This window comes from Scomber scombrus, chromosome 2 (assembly GCF_963691925.1).
Source record: "Scomber scombrus chromosome 2, fScoSco1.1, whole genome shotgun sequence".
In the NCBI taxonomy this organism is placed as follows: Eukaryota; Metazoa; Chordata; class Actinopteri; order Scombriformes; family Scombridae; genus Scomber; species Scomber scombrus.
In genome coordinates, this window is record NC_084971.1 from 34517902 (window position 1) to 34535685 (window position 17784).

General features: G+C 42.4%; 1 protein-coding gene across 1 annotated transcript in view; it reads left to right on the forward strand.

The window, feature by feature from the left end:
- The first annotated feature begins 1916 nt into the window (after window positions 1–1916).
- The window catches only part of LOC133987181 (homeobox protein Meis1-like), a 49031-nt gene continuing 33163 nt past the window's right edge, over window positions 1917–17784 (forward strand). Inside the window, exons 1-5 of the mRNA XM_062426469.1 lie at window positions 1917–1934; window positions 2066–2116; window positions 3064–3114; window positions 3946–4089; window positions 10896–11007. Coding sequence (XP_062282453.1) covers window positions 1917–1934; window positions 2066–2116; window positions 3064–3114; window positions 3946–4089; window positions 10896–11007 — 376 coding nt within the window. The remainder of the gene's footprint in view (window positions 1935–2065; window positions 2117–3063; window positions 3115–3945; window positions 4090–10895; window positions 11008–17784) is intronic.

Genomic DNA, 17784 nt, shown 5'->3' on the forward strand with positions numbered 1-17784 from the left:
TATGTGTTAGTGATAAATAAGAGCTGTATATGTTTAACCCTCCTGTTGTCCTCGAGTCAAGGGAGGAAGGGAGGGAAGAAGGGAGGAAGGAAGGAAGGAAAGGAGTAAGGAGGGAGGGAGGGAGGGAGGGAAAGAAGAAGGAAAGAAGGAAGGAAGGGAGGATGGAAGGGAGGAAGGAAGGAAGGAAAGCAGTAAGGAGGGAGGGAGGGAGGGAGGGAGGGAGGGAGGGAGGGAGGAAAAGAAGAAGGAAAGAAGGAAGGAAGAAGGAAGGAAAGGAGGAAGGAAGGGAGGGAGGAAGGAAGGATGGAAGGGAGAAGGAAAGAAGGAAGGAAGGAAGGGAAGGAGTTAGGAGGGAGGGAGGAAAAGAAGAAGGAAGGAAGTGAGGAAAGAAGGAAAGGAGGAAGGGAGGAAGGAAGGAAGTGAGGAAAGGAGGAAGGAAATGAGGAAGGAAGGAAAGAAGGAAGGAAGTGAGGAAAGAAGGAAGGGAGGAAGGAAAGGAGGAAGGAAGGAAAAGAGTAAGGAGGGAGGAAAAGAGGAAGGAAGTAAGGAGAGAAGGAAGGAAGGAAGGGAGGGAGGGAGGAAAAGAGGAAGGAAGGAAGGAAGGAAGGAAGGAAAGGAGGGAGGAAAAGAGGAAGGAAGTAAGAAGAGGAGGAAGGGAGGAAGGAAAGAAGGAAGTGAGGAAAAAAGTATGGAAGGAGGAGGGAGCAAATAAAGAGGGAAGGAGGGGAAGAACGAAGGAAACATTAAAGAAAGAGAGAGAAAGGAAGGAACAGTCAAAACAGACGGGGTCAATTTGACCCGGGAGGACGACAGGAAGGTTAAACTACTAGTTTTAAAAGCAGCATTTTTGTTGGTTTCATGTTATTTGAAATATTGACTTCTTACCAAAGATCCAGATGTTTTCTATCATCGTTGTTCATCTTTTGTTCTGGTTTATTTACTGTGAGTCACTAACATCGTCTATTCTGACCCGAGAAGATAACAGGCGTTAAATTAAAAACAAGCTGTAGTTTCATTGTCCTCGAGTCAAGGAAGGGAGGGAGGAAGAAGGAAGGAAGGAAGGATAGGAGGGAGGGTAGGTAGGAAGGAGGGAGGGAAGGAAGCAAGGAAGGAGGGGAGGAAAGAAAGAGAGAAGGAAGGAGTGAGGAAAGGAAGGGAAGGGAGGAAGGAGGGAGGGAGGAATGAAGGACAGAAGGAAGGAAGGAAGGAAAGTAGGAAGGAGGAAGGGAGGGAGGAAGAAGGAAGGAAAGGAGGGAGGAAGGGGGAGGAAGAAGGAAGGAAGGAAGGGAGGAAGAAGCTGTTTCTTTGCTCCCAAACAGCCAATTCACCAGCTGTACGTTAGCTGTTAGCATACTAAGCTAGCAGGCTAAGCTAGCAGCTAGCGGATACATTGGTCGAGTCTGTCCGAGTGTGTTTGTGTGTGTGTGTGTGGTGTATTAATCTCCCTCCAGTCTCTCTCTCAGCTTTTTACTCCTCACCTCTCGATGTGTTCGTGATTCATAAATCCTCTGAGATTCAGAAAGGCTTCGGGTTAGCGGTTAGCGCTCGTTTCTCGAAGAAGGAAGGAAGGAAGTGAGGAAAGAAGGAAGGGAGGAAGGAAGGACAGGAGGAAGGAAGGAAGGAAATGAGTAAGGAGGGAGGAAAAGAGGAAGGAAGTAAGGAGAGGAAGGAAGGAAAGGAGGGAGGAAAAGAGGAATGAAGTAAGGAGAGGAGGAAGGGAGGAAGGAAAGGAGGAAGAAAGGAAGTGAGGAAAAAAGTATGGAAGGAGGAGAAGAATGAAGGAAAAATTAAAGAAAGAGGGAGGAAGGAAAGAAAGAAGGAACAGTCAAAAGAGACGGGGCCAATTTGACCCAAGGCTTCGGGTTAGCGGTTAGCAGTTAGCACTCGTTTCTCTCTGAAGCTGAAACATTTCCAACATGTCCGAACACAACGAGGCCTAAATCCTAACGTTCATTTAGTTTGTCCTGCCTCTAAACTCACAGTCTCTAACATTAACGGGTCGTTTTTAGTCTTGTTTTATAACCTTTTAATTCATTTCTTTGTCTCTTTGTGTTTTTGTGTGTAGATCCGATCAGAGAAGCCGTTGTTCTCATCCAACCCAGAGCTGGATAATCTGGTGAGTCTTTATTTTCAATGTCTACTGATGAGATCTTACATTTAACCTTCCTGTCGTCCTCCCGTCTGTTTCTTCTTTCCTCCCTTCCTTCCTTCCTTTCCTTCCGTCTGTCCTTCCTCCCTCCCTCCTTCTCTCTTTTCTCCATCCCCCTTTCTTCCTTCCTTCCTTTCCTTCCGTCTGTCCTTCCTCCCTCCCTCCTTCTCTCTTTTCTCCATCCCCATTTCTTCCTTCCTTCCTTTCCTTCCTCCCATACTTCTTTCCTCTGTCCTTCTTTCCTTCCTTCCTCCCATCCTCTTTTCCTGTCTCCCTCCCCCTTCCTTCCTTCCTTCATTCCTCCCTTCCGTCCTTCCTCCTTTCCTTCCTTCCTCCCTTCTTTCCTTCTTCATCCCTTCCTTCCTCTTTTCCTTTCTTCTTCCTTCCTTCCTCCCTCCCTCCTTTCCTTCCTTCTTCCTCCCTCCCTTCCATCCTTGCTTCCTTCCTCCCTCCTTCCCCCTTCCCTCCCTCCTTTCCTCCCTCCCTTCCATCCTTCCTTGCTTCCTTCTTCCTCCCTTCCTTCTTCTTTTCCTTCCTTCTTCCTCCCTCCCTTCCATCCTTGCTTCCTTCCTCCCTCCTCCCCCCTCCCTCCTTTCCTCCCTTCCTTCCTTCCTTCCTCCCTTCCTTCTTCCTCCCCCCCTCCATCCTTCCTTTCTCTCTTCCATCCTTCCTTCCTTCCTCCCTCCTGTCCTTCCTTCCTTCCTCCTTTCATTCTTTCTTCCTCCCTCCCTTCCATCCTCCCTTCCTTCCTTCTTCCTCCCTCCCCTCCATCATTCCTTCCTCCCTTCCATCCTTCCTCCTTTCCTCCTTTCCTTCCTTCCTCCCTTCCTTCCTTGACTCTAGGACAACAGGAGGGTTAAAGTGTTGAATATATGATGATTGATTGTTTCTTTATCTCTTTTATATATAAACAGATGATCCAGGCGATCCAAGTGTTACGTTTCCACCTGCTGGAGCTGGAGAAGGTCAGTAAACTACATTTGGATCAATGACCTTTGACCTTTTTTGTTTTTGTTTAGACTAATTTAAGCATCATCTGCTGTTTAATCTAATGTAATCAGATTAAAGGAAAGACGTCCACTGTGCTGCTATTCCAGTTTAATCTGGATCTAAAACCAGTTATGCTCCTAAGGAGGATTCCTTTCTTTCCTTCCTCCTTCCTTCTGTCCTTCCCTCCTTCCTTCCTTTCCTCCCTCCTCCCTTCCTCCCTCCCTCCTTTCCTTCCTTCTTCCTTCCTTCTCCCCTTCCTTCCTCCCTTCCTCTCTTCCTTCCTTCCTTCCTCCCTTCCTTCTGTCCTTCTTTCCTTCCTCCCTTCCCTTCTTCCTCCCTTCCTCCCTCCTTCCTTCTCTCTATCTTTCCTCCCCTTCCATCCTCCCTTCCTTCCTTCCTTCCTCCCTCCTTTCCTTCCTTCTTCCTCCTCCCTCCCTTCCTTCCTTCCTTCCTCCCTCCTTTCCTTCCTTCTTTCTCCCTTCCTTCCTCCTTTCCTTCCTCCCTTCCTTCCTTTCCTTCCGTCCTTCTTTCTCTCTTTCTTTCCTCCCCCTACCATCCTCCCTTCCTTCCTTCCGGCCCTCCTTCCCTCCTTTCCTTCCTTCCTTCCTTCTTCCTCCCTTCCTCCCTTCCTTTCTTGACTCGAGGACAACAGGACGGTTAATAAATAAATAAATGTTTTTTTTGTCATAATCAATGAAGAGTAACTTATTATTTCACCTTTTCATCTGTTCTGGTGCTATTTAAGTATTTATTAACCTCTTGTAATGAGTCTTAAAAATATATGTTTTTTTTTATTTAATTTTCAGGTTCATGAGCTCTGCGATAACTTCTGCCATCGATACATCAGCTGTCTGAAAGGGAAAATGCCGATCGATCTCGTCATAGACGACAGAGACGGGAACAAATCGGACAGCGAGGATTTCATCCGGTCCTCAGGGAACATGGATCAGGTGAGCTCGCTGACGGCTGGTATTCACACGCTGAGACATATTCATGCTGTGTCATGTTGAGGATTTAAGACCACATGTGTCCACATAGTCGTTTTATAGATGATCAGCTTCTATTGAGCTTCATCAGTGTGAGTTATTATATCAAGAGATATCTGACTTCTTTCCGTCTTCCTCCCTTCCTTCCTTCCTTCCTCCTTTCCTGCCTTCTTCCCCCCTTCCTTCCTCATTTCCTTCCTTCTTCCTCCCTTCCATCCTTCCTCCCTCCCTTCCTTCCTTCCTCCCTCCTTTCCTTCCTTCTTCCTCCCTTTCATCCTTCCTTCTTTCCTCCCTCCCTCCTTCCTCCCTCCTTCCTCCGTTCCTTTCCTCCCTCCTTCCTTCTCTCTTTCTTTCCTCCCCCTACCATCCTCCCTCCTTCCTTCCTTGCTTCCTTCCCTCCTTCCCTTCCTTCTTCCTCCCTTCCTTCCTTCTACATCCCTTCCTTCCTTCTTCCTCCCTTCTTCCCTCCTTTCCTTCCTTCTTCCTCCCTTCCTTCCTTCCTTTCCTTCCTCCCTTCCTTCTGTCTTTCTTTCCTCCTTCCTTTTCTTCTTTCTTTCTTTCATCCCCCTACCATCCTCCCTTCCTTCCTTCCTTCCCTCCTTCCCTCCCTCCTTCCTTCCTTCCTGATATCTGACACATTTACAGTCTTTATAGCATCAGATTCCCTCTTAGTGTTTCCTGTTGAGCTGTGGTGTAACCATAGTAACACAAAGACTTTGATACTAAAAACACTGTAACGTTGAAACATAGAAGATGAAGATTTGACTCATTCAGACGACTGAAGCTTCATATTAGCTTCAGATCAACTTTTAAATACATTTTTTGCAAAGAAGCAGGAGGAATGCATCATTGAGTAATAGTGAACCAGTCCTCTGTACATTAAGAGCCTGATTTACTAAAGGTCTGCGTGTGTAGAAACGTGTGCAAACTTGTCATCACCTGCAAAAAATGTGCAAGCTGATCTACTGACGCAGCGCACTGAGGTTTGCATCTTACAACTGTGCAAAATAATACGCGCTGTCCATTTATTAGTTTACCGTAATGAATTTGTAATATGAAGCGTTTTAACCCCAGTGTGCAAAATACAGGGAGGAGAAAATGCAAATATGTTATTTAGCACACGCATTGTGATTTACCAAACCTGATGCTAACTGCATTTATAAATAATACCTTTGAAAGGCAGATATTAACCTGCTGTTACTATGGAGACGAGGAGACAGAGGCACAATGATAGAATACACAGGACGGATTTCTTCCACCTGTGGAAATATTTGTGGTTTTACTAACAGCATTGACTTCGTCACTAATACTCTCCCATATGTGGGTTTTTCTGGTAATATTAGTTGTTGTTATAACTCAATATATTAGTTAACCTCTTCCACTAGAACCTGATCACATTTCATTTTGTGCTTGCAGCTTTCTGCTCGTCCAAACTTTCCATTAAGACACAAAACCCTCATTTAAATACTGCTGTCTGCACCTGTTGCACCTGTTTTCATTTACAGTTATTCTTAGTAGATCACCTGCAAAACGCACGCTAACTAAACGCTCAATCTATTGCACAGTGCACGCTATTTAGTACCTTTATTTGGGATCTTAGTAAATCAGGCCCTATCTGTCCAGCTTTAGGGCAGAAATGTTTCCCAAAAACATCCCAAAATACTCCACTGATCCTTTTTTAGATGTGCAGGATTCAGGAGTGAAGGTGATCCAGCAGCATCTACAGCAGGAAACCTTACAGAGACACTTCATGTTGGGATTAGACTTTAATTTGGTTCATAATGTATAGTTAGAAGTCCTCCATCACTTCCATTGTAAGTGCATTGCAAGAAAAACAGGTTTTAAAGTTAATTTGGGATCCTGATTGTTGGTTTAAGACACAGTTGAAACATTGTGAACTCATCCTTTAAGCAGAAAGCAAGTAAAGACTCAATCTAGACAACTGCTGCTTACACACTGAGAATAGGCTTTGTGTTGTTAACAGTGGTGCAGAAGACTAAGTAGCATTTAAACATTTAAAGCGGGTTAATTTGCTGCAGCTGAGCAGCTAACTGACTCTGGTGGCTTATTTTAAGAAGCTATGTTGCAGGACTAGATGTGTGTCATGTTTGTAGACTGGAGATAAGAAGGAGACTTTAGCAGGAATGTGAGTCTGTGGTTCTTGTGTTGAGTATCAGGATGCAATCAGGCTCAGTGTGACCGACTGCTCTGACTCTGATAGAACCACACTTAATCGCTTAATGCATAGATTTGATTTGCTGTATGGAAACAGATTCAGGAGAAGTGATTTACAGAGCTGATATAAATGCTGTAGAAGAAGAAAAGCATACTGTATTATATGTGATTTTGGAGGTTATCGGTCAATATTACGGGTTAGACACTGCTCTATGTGTAAAGTGCCTTGAGATAACTTTGTTGTGATTTGGCGCTATACAAATAAAGATTGATTGATATATACATTGAATTAATAACTTGATTTCTATTTTATTAATCAAGTACATATATAACCTAATACATCATCAAAGACTAACTTTCAATGTAATTAAACTTAAATGTATTGATGAACACGACATCAATGACTGAAAGCTGATTATCATCAAAACTAAACTTCATTTCAGTTTATTAAAAATTAATTGAAACTTTCTTCCTGTTCCAGTTATTATTCTGTCAGAGTTCAAAAGAAAGAGAGAACTTTTACTGTTAAATACAACATTTAGCAAAGTATTCATAGACATCTGAATAGTGTCTGTGTGGTGAGAGAAGACCAGAGGGGATAAGCTCCATATATGTAAAAAAGGTAAAAACAGGCTCCCTTTATGAAGGTTTCGGGGGCGGGGTCCTGGGTTTTTGACTGGGCTACTTTTTCTACTTTTTCTACTTTTTCTACTTTTTCTACTTTTTCTACTTTGTGTCAGACCTATCTGGGAATACTCAATATGAGCAGATTTTATCATCCAGCTGCAGGAGTCACATCTGCTGCTGGAAACATGTCAGTGTGAACGGTTGTAAGTTTATCTGTGTGAACGCAGATCAAACACTCACATTCACTCTTTTTCTTCTTCTCTTGGACTCACAGAGAGACTCGTCTTTTCCCAGAGAAGCAGAAATAAAAGAGGTGAAAAGTCAGGTTGAGTCTGTTTTCGGAGCCAGCTGAGCTGGTTTTAAATCTGCCTCGCAGCGCAGCTCTCAGCAGCCACTTGTCAGGCCTTTAACCCTTTAAACACCAACAAGTGTGAACTGGAGCAGCGTAGTGTCTGATGACCAACAGCTCGAGAGCTCTGGTTGCATTTGAAGTGCCTCCTTAGGACCGGTGATACGCCGCTAATCCTCCTGGTCTTTCTTGTTTTTTTAGTCTCAATCTTTGTGACTCAGCGCTCAGCGTTCCTGCTCTGATCTCCTGTCACTCATACTTGTGTACGTTGTGACTTTAAACTGTGATTTACACAATATGTGTGTGTTAACACTTACAAACTGTTCAGGGTCTAATTTGACCCATTTTTTACTTTTGAGAGAAGAAGAAAAACACCTTTTTAAAACGTTTTCTTTTAGCCAGAAATGTGATGGCTTATCCTAAAGTGATCCAAAACATTTGTGTGAACATTTATTCATATTTAATATAATTTATTGGAATAATGATGTTCTCCTGTGTTAACTAGCATTGGACCAATATATATAATGTGATTGTAAACGCTCTCTGCTCTCTGAAAGCCGAAATAAGGATTAATCACCAATTGACTGATGATGATTTTTGGCCCCCAAATTATGTCTATGGACTTATTATGAGGGGATACTGTGAAATGCCCCAATATGAACAGTGTGTAAGGGTTAAGAGAACTAATTTGATCTAGAAGCTATGATGCTTTAGGTATGTGTTGTTGGCTGTAAATAGATAATAATGCTGTGTTTGCTGTACCTTGGATAGTTGGGAAGGAACGGAGAGATTAAGGACTCAGAAAGGTTTTATGATAACTGAGTTGGTTGTATGAGGGACAAAATGACATTATGTCCATTGAATCAGGGTTTACTTACATTGAATGATGGACCTCACATCAGTGCATTTGTTTGGTTTTCAGAAACTTCCAAATGATTAAATCCCAACTCAGATATATTGGACCTTTTCCCAGTTGTAATTGAGACTTGGAGGTTGATGTGAATGCTATTTATAGATCTACTAAACTATTAAAACAGCCTCCTTAGTATTCACTAACAAATATCAAGTTGCAGAATTAAATGCGGAGCGATTTGTATCTATACATCTGTATCAGTGCCTCTAATTAACAACCTGTATATCATCATTTTTACACCAACGTCGCACTTTGTAAATGGAAATATATTCATGAATCTGCTTCTACTTGTGTGGATTCTTTTGAGACTGTAGTCGTCTGTGCTGTTTCACACCAAAACCCACAAATGCTACGAAGTATGAGACTCGTAAAATGTGAAAGGCATTTGTGGTCGCAATTAGTGGTATCACAGTCAACCTAATCATTAGCATAGCAACAGCTGGCTATGTGTTTTAGCTAGTAGCTTGTTGGCTGGTTGACCTGAAAGAGTCTTTATGGTTGTTATGTGACTGCAGTTCTAACTCATTTCTAAAGCCTCTCCATTATCTTTGGAGGTCTTCGTCATGTCACCTGATACATTTGCCGTGTTACAACCAACCAACCAGCTTCTGTTTCATTGTGATAAATGAAACTTTCGTCATCCTTTAGGATCGTGTTTTACTGCGTGGACGAGCTTTGCGGGCTTGTAGCAACATGTGTCAATAGAGACTAGCAACCTGATATAGATTGAGCCAAATCCTGAGGCTGTTACAGTTGTTCAGCTTTTGTGAGCTCGCATTAACAGGGATTTGTACAGTAGCTTTCACAATAGCTGTCTTGTCTTTTTCCTTGAATTGTGAGCCTTGGTTAGTAACGTCTCCTATGAGCTGACAAAGTAATGGAAGCAACTTTGAGACTGACAGCAGAACAGCTGGTCTATAATGTGGCTTCATCCAAAAACCTGCAAGGGTAATATTAAAGAGAAGAGCTGATGATGGAGACGGTCCATCTGGGAAAGGAAACAGAAAGTTGAATTATAACCAAGAAGCCTGCAGACCTGAGACCAGAAACATGACTTCTATAAAGTTACAGTAAGATTTAACTTCATCCGTCTTGGGTCAGTCTACAGACAGAGATGTTCTCTAGCAATGACCACAACACATGTAAGGAAATGCTACATGTGACTATTACAGTTAAAGGGAAATTCCCCTGCAAAGCAACATTAAACTCATTTATCAGACTGAGGCGTAACTAAGCACCTTTAACCCTAACTCCCCTTTAACATGATTCACTTCCATAAAATAATAACAGCTATTTACGTGCTTAATGTGTATAAATGCTTATAATATTCTCATTGACATGGCGTTGTATGTTCTTATGTGACATTCTCTCCATTGTTATAAGACACAGAAATTCAGTAACAAAGATATTTATCATTTTATCTTCTGCTTTGACTCAAAGGGAGTTTAAGAATATCACTTTAACTCTGTTTAAAGGTGCATTATGTAGTTTTGGCAGATTCAGAAGTCAAATATATTTCACAATATAATAAACAAAACTGTCCTCAGAGGAAAATTAGGACCAAGGGACAGAGTTAGAAACTATGTGAAAGCTGTTCTTTAACAATATATTATTAGCCAACATTTCATTTAGTGCCTGAACATTACTTAATATTGATTCAGTAAATATGTTTTATTTACTAATCAAAGCATCTTCCAATAATTAACTGCATAGAGCAACTTTAAAGACCCAAACTCCTTCTGAGTCAAAGCAGAAGATAAAATGATAAATATCTTTGTTACATGAATTTCTGTATTGCTTTATTACTGAATGTCCGTTTCTTATGACAATGGAGAGAATGTCACATAAGTACACATAAGTGCATTTATACACATTAAGCATGTAAATAGCTGTTATTATTTTATGAAAGTGAATCATGTTAAAGGGGAGTTAGGGTTAAAGATGCTTAGTTACGCCTCAGTCTGATAAATGAGTTTAATGTTGCTTTGCAGTGGAATTTCCCTTTAACTGTAATAGTCACATGTAGCACTTCCTTACATGTGTTGTGGTCATTTGTAGAGAACATCTCTCTCTGTAGACTGATGAAGTTAAATCTTACTGTAACTTTATAGAAGTCATGTTTAAGCCGACTCTTTAACAGCCTGTTAGGATGGTTAAGGTGGTTGTTTAATAGTATGTGCCTTGAATTTGGTAGAATTGAATCTTGTGGTAGGCCTTTACTTTTGGCGCTTGGTACCATTTGATAGAAATGATAAAAAATCAGTTTAGAAACTAGTATGTGTGATATTAATGACAAGGAAAAGCAAGAATGTATCACTTTCTTTTCTATATTAAATAAAACATTCGATTGTTTTTACCATTATGACCATTTTTATACCTTAATAGAGGCATATATTCTGTGTTATATCTCATTTTCCACTCCTGCATGTTTAAGGGTTAAAAACAGAAACCTGGTGTTCTGGTCTCAGGTCTGTTTATACTTCCTCCCAACATGGACCGTCTCCATCATCAGCTCTTCTCTTAGTTATTACCCCTCCAGGTTTTTCATTATCTGTGTCCTCTTCTTCAAAAAAGGAGGAAATCATTAACATTATTAACACTCATTATCGATTCAATCATTAACCTGAATGAACCTGATTGTTATTGATCTGTTCAGCGTCTCATCGGCTGTTCCTCTGTTTGTCCCCCTCCCCCCCCCCCCCGCAGATTTCGTGGAGCAGAGATCACGAAGACGCGACATCGATTCGGTCGTCCGGGACGCCGGTACTGTCCAGTGGTGGACACACGTCTCACAGCGGAGACAACAGCAGCGAACAAGGTGAGCGACGTCACTGCTTGCACCAAATTGACCCGAAATCATCTACTTTAGGAGGGGGAAGGGCAATTACAGTGGCAAGACGCTATTTATGCTTATTTCAATCATACATTTCTCATTTCTTATCCAAATAACGTCAAACTTGGCACTGCACTCACTCGTGCCCCGAGCAAGACACCTGCCAAGTTTGAAATGAGTCAGAACGAACAGTTCGAGAGATATGCGAATAACGGACAGACAGATGTTCCTGTAGTCTAATAGATAGCCTATTGAATAACTTGATATAGAAGACAAACCATTTTGTGGAATGAAGCATCATCATATAAAAATTGCAACGATGTGACTCAAAAACAGTCTCTGGTAGCTGATAAGTGACATCAGTTCTGTCTGCATGTTGTCTGTAGCTGGTTGTTGCTTTGCATGTGTGGGATTCTGAAACGTCCTTAAATTCGGGACCATTGGGCCGATCGCTCGTTTCAATTTGAGACCTTGCAGTCGGAATTGTTGTTTTTTTAAAATTCAAAGTCTAAAGACAGTCCAAAGTAGCCTGGGCTATTCCAAGTGTTTTCAGTTTCATCCATTTTTTTGAGGGTCTGAAGTGTATTTCCCATGTTAGCTACCAAAGCTCCGCTGCCTTATAGTCTCTCTAAAGGCTGATTTATGCTTCTGCGTCGGAACGACGGCGTAGCTACGGCGTACGTACGCAGAGCTCTCTGCGTCGACGCGGACCCTTACGCCGTCGCCTGACGTGTACCTCCCCAGAAATGTAACGCAGACCGCAAGGGTTGTGATTGGTTTGCTTGGTAGCGTCGTATTTCCGGTACCGTGAACTTCCGGTCGCCTGCCTATACCCCACCATTGGATCAAGGAGGTAAACACAAAGAAAATGGACCAAGTAGAAGAGCGTCTTATTGAAGAAGTTCACAAGTATGAGCATTTATACAACTCTTCATTGTCCCATTATAAAGACTTCCTTTTGGTTGCCATTGTTGTTTACTGTGACCGGAAAAGCCGGAAGCTGAACAAAGAATCAACTAGAGACACCGATAACCATTCAGGAAAGGAGCACATCCCCCTACCGCTCTGCGGTGAATTGCACCACACCGAAACACGATGCATTGCCTCGACGCAGAACTTCGAAAGGTAAACGACGGTGTTCTGACACAGAAGCCTAAATCCACCTTAACTCTGGTCCTGCGCTGTGCTCAGTGTGTGAGAGGGGGAGGGGCCAGCAGCTAGAGCACCAACAGCAAATGTGTGATTCTTTTACCGATATATTTATCTACAAATTTTACATTTATTATCCAAACAGCGTCAAACTTTAGCACTGCACTTACTCGATCCCGTAGCAAGACACCTGTCACGTTTGAAACAGATGTTCCTGTCATTTATAGAGAGATTTGAGTGAGTCTACAGGAGCTCTGATCAGTCTGCAACGCCTACGTCTGGTGCTAGTTTGTGTGTTTTATGAATTCATGTGTGCGTGTGAGATGTGTGGTCTGTCATAGGCTACTTATGGGGACAAATTTCAGACGTTAGACCAGTTAATTGGGCACAAAGTTGTGTCCCCCATTAGGGAAAAAGCTGGTTTTTGGGTCAGTGGTTAAGGTTAAGGTTGGGGTAAGCCTCCAGGAAATGAATGTAAGTGTGTGTAATGTCCCCAAAAGTGAGCATGATGTGTGTGTGTGTGTGTGTGTTTATTTGGGATGGTGGAGGTTCTCCAACATCTTTACAATTATAATTTACAATTTTATCCAGCAGAAGCTTTTACAACACAATCATTGGTCTAATCAGGAGACGCTGGTGCACAGAAATACTTCTTTTTACATTTTATTTCATTTTTTCTTTGGACTTTATGTGAGTTTACAAAAACTAAAGAAATAAAAAGGGAGACGGTAGAAGAGGAAGGAGGGGAAAGAGGGAGCGAGAGAGTGATGAAGGCTGACAGACGGACCTGAACGCTGAGCAGAAAGCTGGAAGAAAGAGAGCTTTATGTCCCAGAACACACACACACACACACACACACACACACACACACACACACACACACACACACACACACACACACACACACACACACACACCCATTAACAGAGTTCATATACAGTATACACACTTATACATTCATATTTTAAACAGATGTACAGTAAGTAAGTAACAGAAAATACAGTTAAACAAACACAAAGTGAATATTTTCCTCATCCACATATTTTCATATTTTCATATTTTCTTGCACAATTTGTTCTTTAATTTGTTTTGAGTGGAAACTGCATTAAAAAACACTCCCATAGTAGTAGTAGTTACGCTGGGTTAAGACATACCTGCTGTCCTATCAGGAGCAAAGAAGAGAAGTTAACTTTCATTCATCTGCTAAAGGAGGAAAGTTTCTCTGAGTTCACTTTAAATCTTAGTTTAACACATTTAGCTACAAACAGGATTAACAACATCATAACTAGTCTGGAGCCAATCATGATCCAGTATTCAACCTACTCAAGTGTGAGGTGGAAACTTATTTATCTGTATTTTTACATGAAGAAAAAAATATATGATAATTGAATCCAATGTGGCCGACTACTCAACCAAAAGTCACATCTGATTGGCTGAACTTTTGTAAATGCCTCTGACACATTATGAGAAAAACATTTAAACTATTCTACAGGAAGAGAAATGTTGTAAAAATACTGATTTTATGACATATTTGGCTTATTATAGAGCTGAATAAGCAAATAACACAGGAACATTTTGAGATTTATAAACAGCATCTATTGGTGGAAGATCTGCGGACACAGATTCCTTCATATCGGGTTATGTCACATATATATCAGATAGAAATATAAATATAAAGCCATGGAAAAACCTACAGTGGACGAGTGTTTTGACATCATGGAAAGAATTACCTTTGCTATAAGAATAAAGCAAGATCTGTTTTTGAAAAGATGGGAAAGATGGATTAGATACGTCACTCCGGTTCGTCCATCGTTTATCTAGTACCAGGTCTTATATCCATTTCCTTTTTTCATCTATGTTTTTCGTTTTGAACCCTTATGCATCAGTATTTTAATTTTTCTTTCCCTCTAATATAACAGATGTGCACCCCAGCACTCTTGTTCTGAGCCTAAGGAGTTAAGTTCTCTATTTTTTGTATTTCTATTAATTTCACCTTTTGTGTGATTGAGGGAGGACCAATCATACCTATCTGTATTGTGAGTGGAATCGTGGATGTATTACTGTGCAATTCAGTTGTAATTTACAGATGAATGGATGAGATTGGTGAATTGATATGTGAATGAACATGTGAACCATGAAAATCACAATAAAAACAGAATTGAAAAAAAGGAAATTGGACTCATCAGAGAAGATGACTTTACTCCAGTCCTCTATGGTCCAATCCTTATGGTCTTTTGGTCTATGGTCTATATATAAAGCCATGGATTTATTTCCATTGTTGTTTCTGCAGACCATCAACCCTTCAATAAACTGAAGACAAGAGTTCATTATCTGACATGAAGAAATATCCCAACACGAGCACCAAACGTAGACGAATGAATCCCAGGAATCAGAGACGAGTGTCGGTGTCTGTGTTTGATTGACAGCTGAACAAACAGAGACGCAAAGCAAAGATAGAAGCAGCCAGTCGTTCAGGCTCAGACTGATGACGTCATCCTGCTGATAGCGGCGTCGGATCGGCGTGTCGTTCGTGGACCAACAACATCATAACTAGTCTGGAGCCAATCGTGATCCAGTATTGTGTGATGTGGAAACTTCTTTATCTGGATTTTTACATGAAGAAAAAAAAAAGATAATTTAACTTTTTAATGGAAAAACTTTATCAGACATAATTTATTTAACCTTAGTGTCGTCCTCCCGGGTCAAATTGACCCCGTCTGTTTGGACTGTTCCTTCCTTTCTTCTTTCCTTTCCTCCCTTCCTTCCTCCCTCCTTTCCTTCCTTCCTTCCCTCCTTCTTTCCTTCCTCCCTCCCTCCCTTCCTCCCTCCCCCCTTTCCCTCCTTCCTCCCTCCCTCCATCCTTCCCTCCTTCCTTCCTCCCTCCCTCCCTCCCTTCCTCCCTCCTCCTTTCCTTCCTTCTTCCTCCCTCCTTTCCTCCCTCCCTTCCTCACTCCCTCCTCCCTTTCCTTCCTTCTTCCTCCCTCACTTCCTCCTTCCCTTCCTTCCCACTTTCCTTCCACCCTCCCTCCCTTCCTCCCTCCCCCCTTTCCTTCCTTCTTCCTCCCTCACTTCCTCCTTCCCTTCCTTCCCACTTTCCTTCCACCCTCCCTCCCTTCCTCCCTCCCCCTTTCCTTCCTTCTTCCTCCCTTCTTTCCTCCCTCCTCTCCTTTCCTCGGATGACGTCATCCTGCTGATAGCGTCGTCAGATCTACGTGTCGTTGGTGGACCAACAACACATTGAGTTGTTTAACTTGGACGAGTCGTTGGACCAAAGTTATTGTAAGAAAGGAAACGTGCTGAGCTGATATTCCTCTGTGGTTGCTCTCACCACGCAGCTCGCTAACATTAGCACGTTTCTCTGCACTTTTCTGCCCATTAAAGGCTCCTAACAAACACATGACTCCACTCGTGGACTTTCCCTGCAGCCTGGTGACCTGATCTGTAACCCTCTCCGTGCCTCACCAACCCCCCCCGCCGCTGTTGGACTGTGGCCCATAATGCAGCATTTCAACTTAAAAAAAAAAAAAAAACCTCCACTAAAAGCTGCCGGATTTTACTGCACTTTCTCTGCCTGTTTAATGAGGCTCATTTTCTCCTCAGTGTTTTTAACAGCGCCGGGCCAAGGTTAGGGCGACAGACCCCGGCCGCCTCCAGCAGGAGCTCCAGGTTCAGCCCGCTCAGAGTCAGCGGTGAAGGAGGGCCTCGCTCCGCCTGAACAGAGGCAGGATTCTGCCGAGCGGCGCGGCCCGAAAAGGTGGAAATAATCATAAAAATGATGCGTAACTCCATAAACAAGCTCTCAGCCTCATTAGGCTGAACCGCGAGTTCCCCGAGGCTGATTTACACCCCTCCCCTCCCCCCGCACTCGCTCCCTCCTCAGCTCCCTGAGGAAAAACAGGTCCAAACCCAACCTGCTAATGGTTTGTGACAACTCGGCTTCACAACAACCTGTGGACTGAAGGAAAGGAGGAGGAAGGTTTTTGGGTGACGGAAAGAAGAGAGAAAAATAAGACGAGTTAAAGCTTCATTTTGATCCCTGCTGAAAAGAAGAGAAGCTGCAGGAGACGAGCAGCAGATGACCTAAAAAACTCAAAGTCAAAGATTCTCGATACGGAGATAATCTGACTATGGACAAACATTTGTAGCACATTTTAAAATGTTTTGTGTATTTTGGGCCACTTTAGAAAAAGAGTAAAAGACATTTCAGGTGTTTTTACAAGCTGTTAAACGTCCACAGTGTGTCAGGGTTAAAGTCAGGTGGATCTCTACCTACACTGTGAATCCTGGAGGAAGAAAAGCTCACAGAAAAAGATGAGTTTTAAAGACCTGGAGTTTGTTTCCATCAATTATCCAGATAATATACAGCAACAGTAACTCTGGACACGGGTTGTTTTAACTCTTCATCCTCTGGTCTTCCTGTTGGAGGCCTGAAACACTGAGGACATGATGTTTTCCTGAGCAGCAGGTCTCATGCTAAAAGTTAAAGGTTAAAAAATCTTGTATCTTTATCTAACCCTAACCTGCGACCTCAGATTCACTCACGACTCTTCTCGGTGTGACGTTCGACTCCTGCCTCAACTTTAATATACAAATCATCAGCAAAGTGATCCGAGCCTGGTTTCTCTCATTGTCAGAATTTGTTCGGTTTTCAGTTTGTTAGATCTTATTGGCTGAGACATGAAAGATGAATCTCTTAAAATTTGGAGAGGACTTCATTAATTAAGTGTTTCCACAACTTCTCTCTGCTTGTAACTGAAAGTCACTGAGTTTGAGTTTTAATCTCATTGTGATTCGATTGATGTAACGACCAGAAGAAGATAGATCATATTATCCTCTTTTAACCCTCCTGTTGTCCTCCCGGGTCACATTGACCCCGTCTCTTTTGACTGTTCCTTCTTTCCTCCCTTCCTCCCTTCCGTCCTTCCTTGTTTCCTTCCTTCCTCCTTTCTTTCCTTCCTTCCTTCTTCCCTCCCTCCTTACTCCTTTCCTTCCTTCGTTCGTTCGTTCCTTCCTTCCTTCCTTCCTTCCTCCTTTCTTTCCTTCCTTCCTTCCTTACTCCTTTCTTTCCTCCTTTTCTTCCTTCCTTCCTCCTTCCTTCCTTACTCCTTTCTTTCCTTCCTTCCTTCCTTCTTCCCTCCCTCCTTACTCCTTTTCTTCCTTCCTTCCTTCCTTACTCCTTTCTTTCCTTCCTTCCTTCCTTCTTCCCTCCCTCCTTACTCCTTTCCTTCCTTACTCCTTTCTTTCCTTCCTTCCTCCCGCCTTTCCTTCCTTCCTTCCTTCCTTCCTTCCTTCCTTCCTTCCTTCCTTCCTTCCTTCCTTCCTTCCTTCCTCCCTCCTGTCCTTCCTTCCTTGACCAGAGGACAACAGGAGGGTTAATGTTCCTAAACTGGCTGCTTATTGGATTTTAAAGTCGATTTTAAGATCCTTCTCGTTACGTTTCATGGCTCCAGATGATCTCTGAGTGACTCTTCTTATCAACCTGCACTAACCTTTAGTTAGACAATTAAAGGAGGCAGAGCTTCTTCTATCAGACCTGCTGAGAAGCTTTGACTCATAACGCTTCCTTATAATCTTTATTTATGGAGTTTTCATGTTTGTGTATTGGGTTTTATT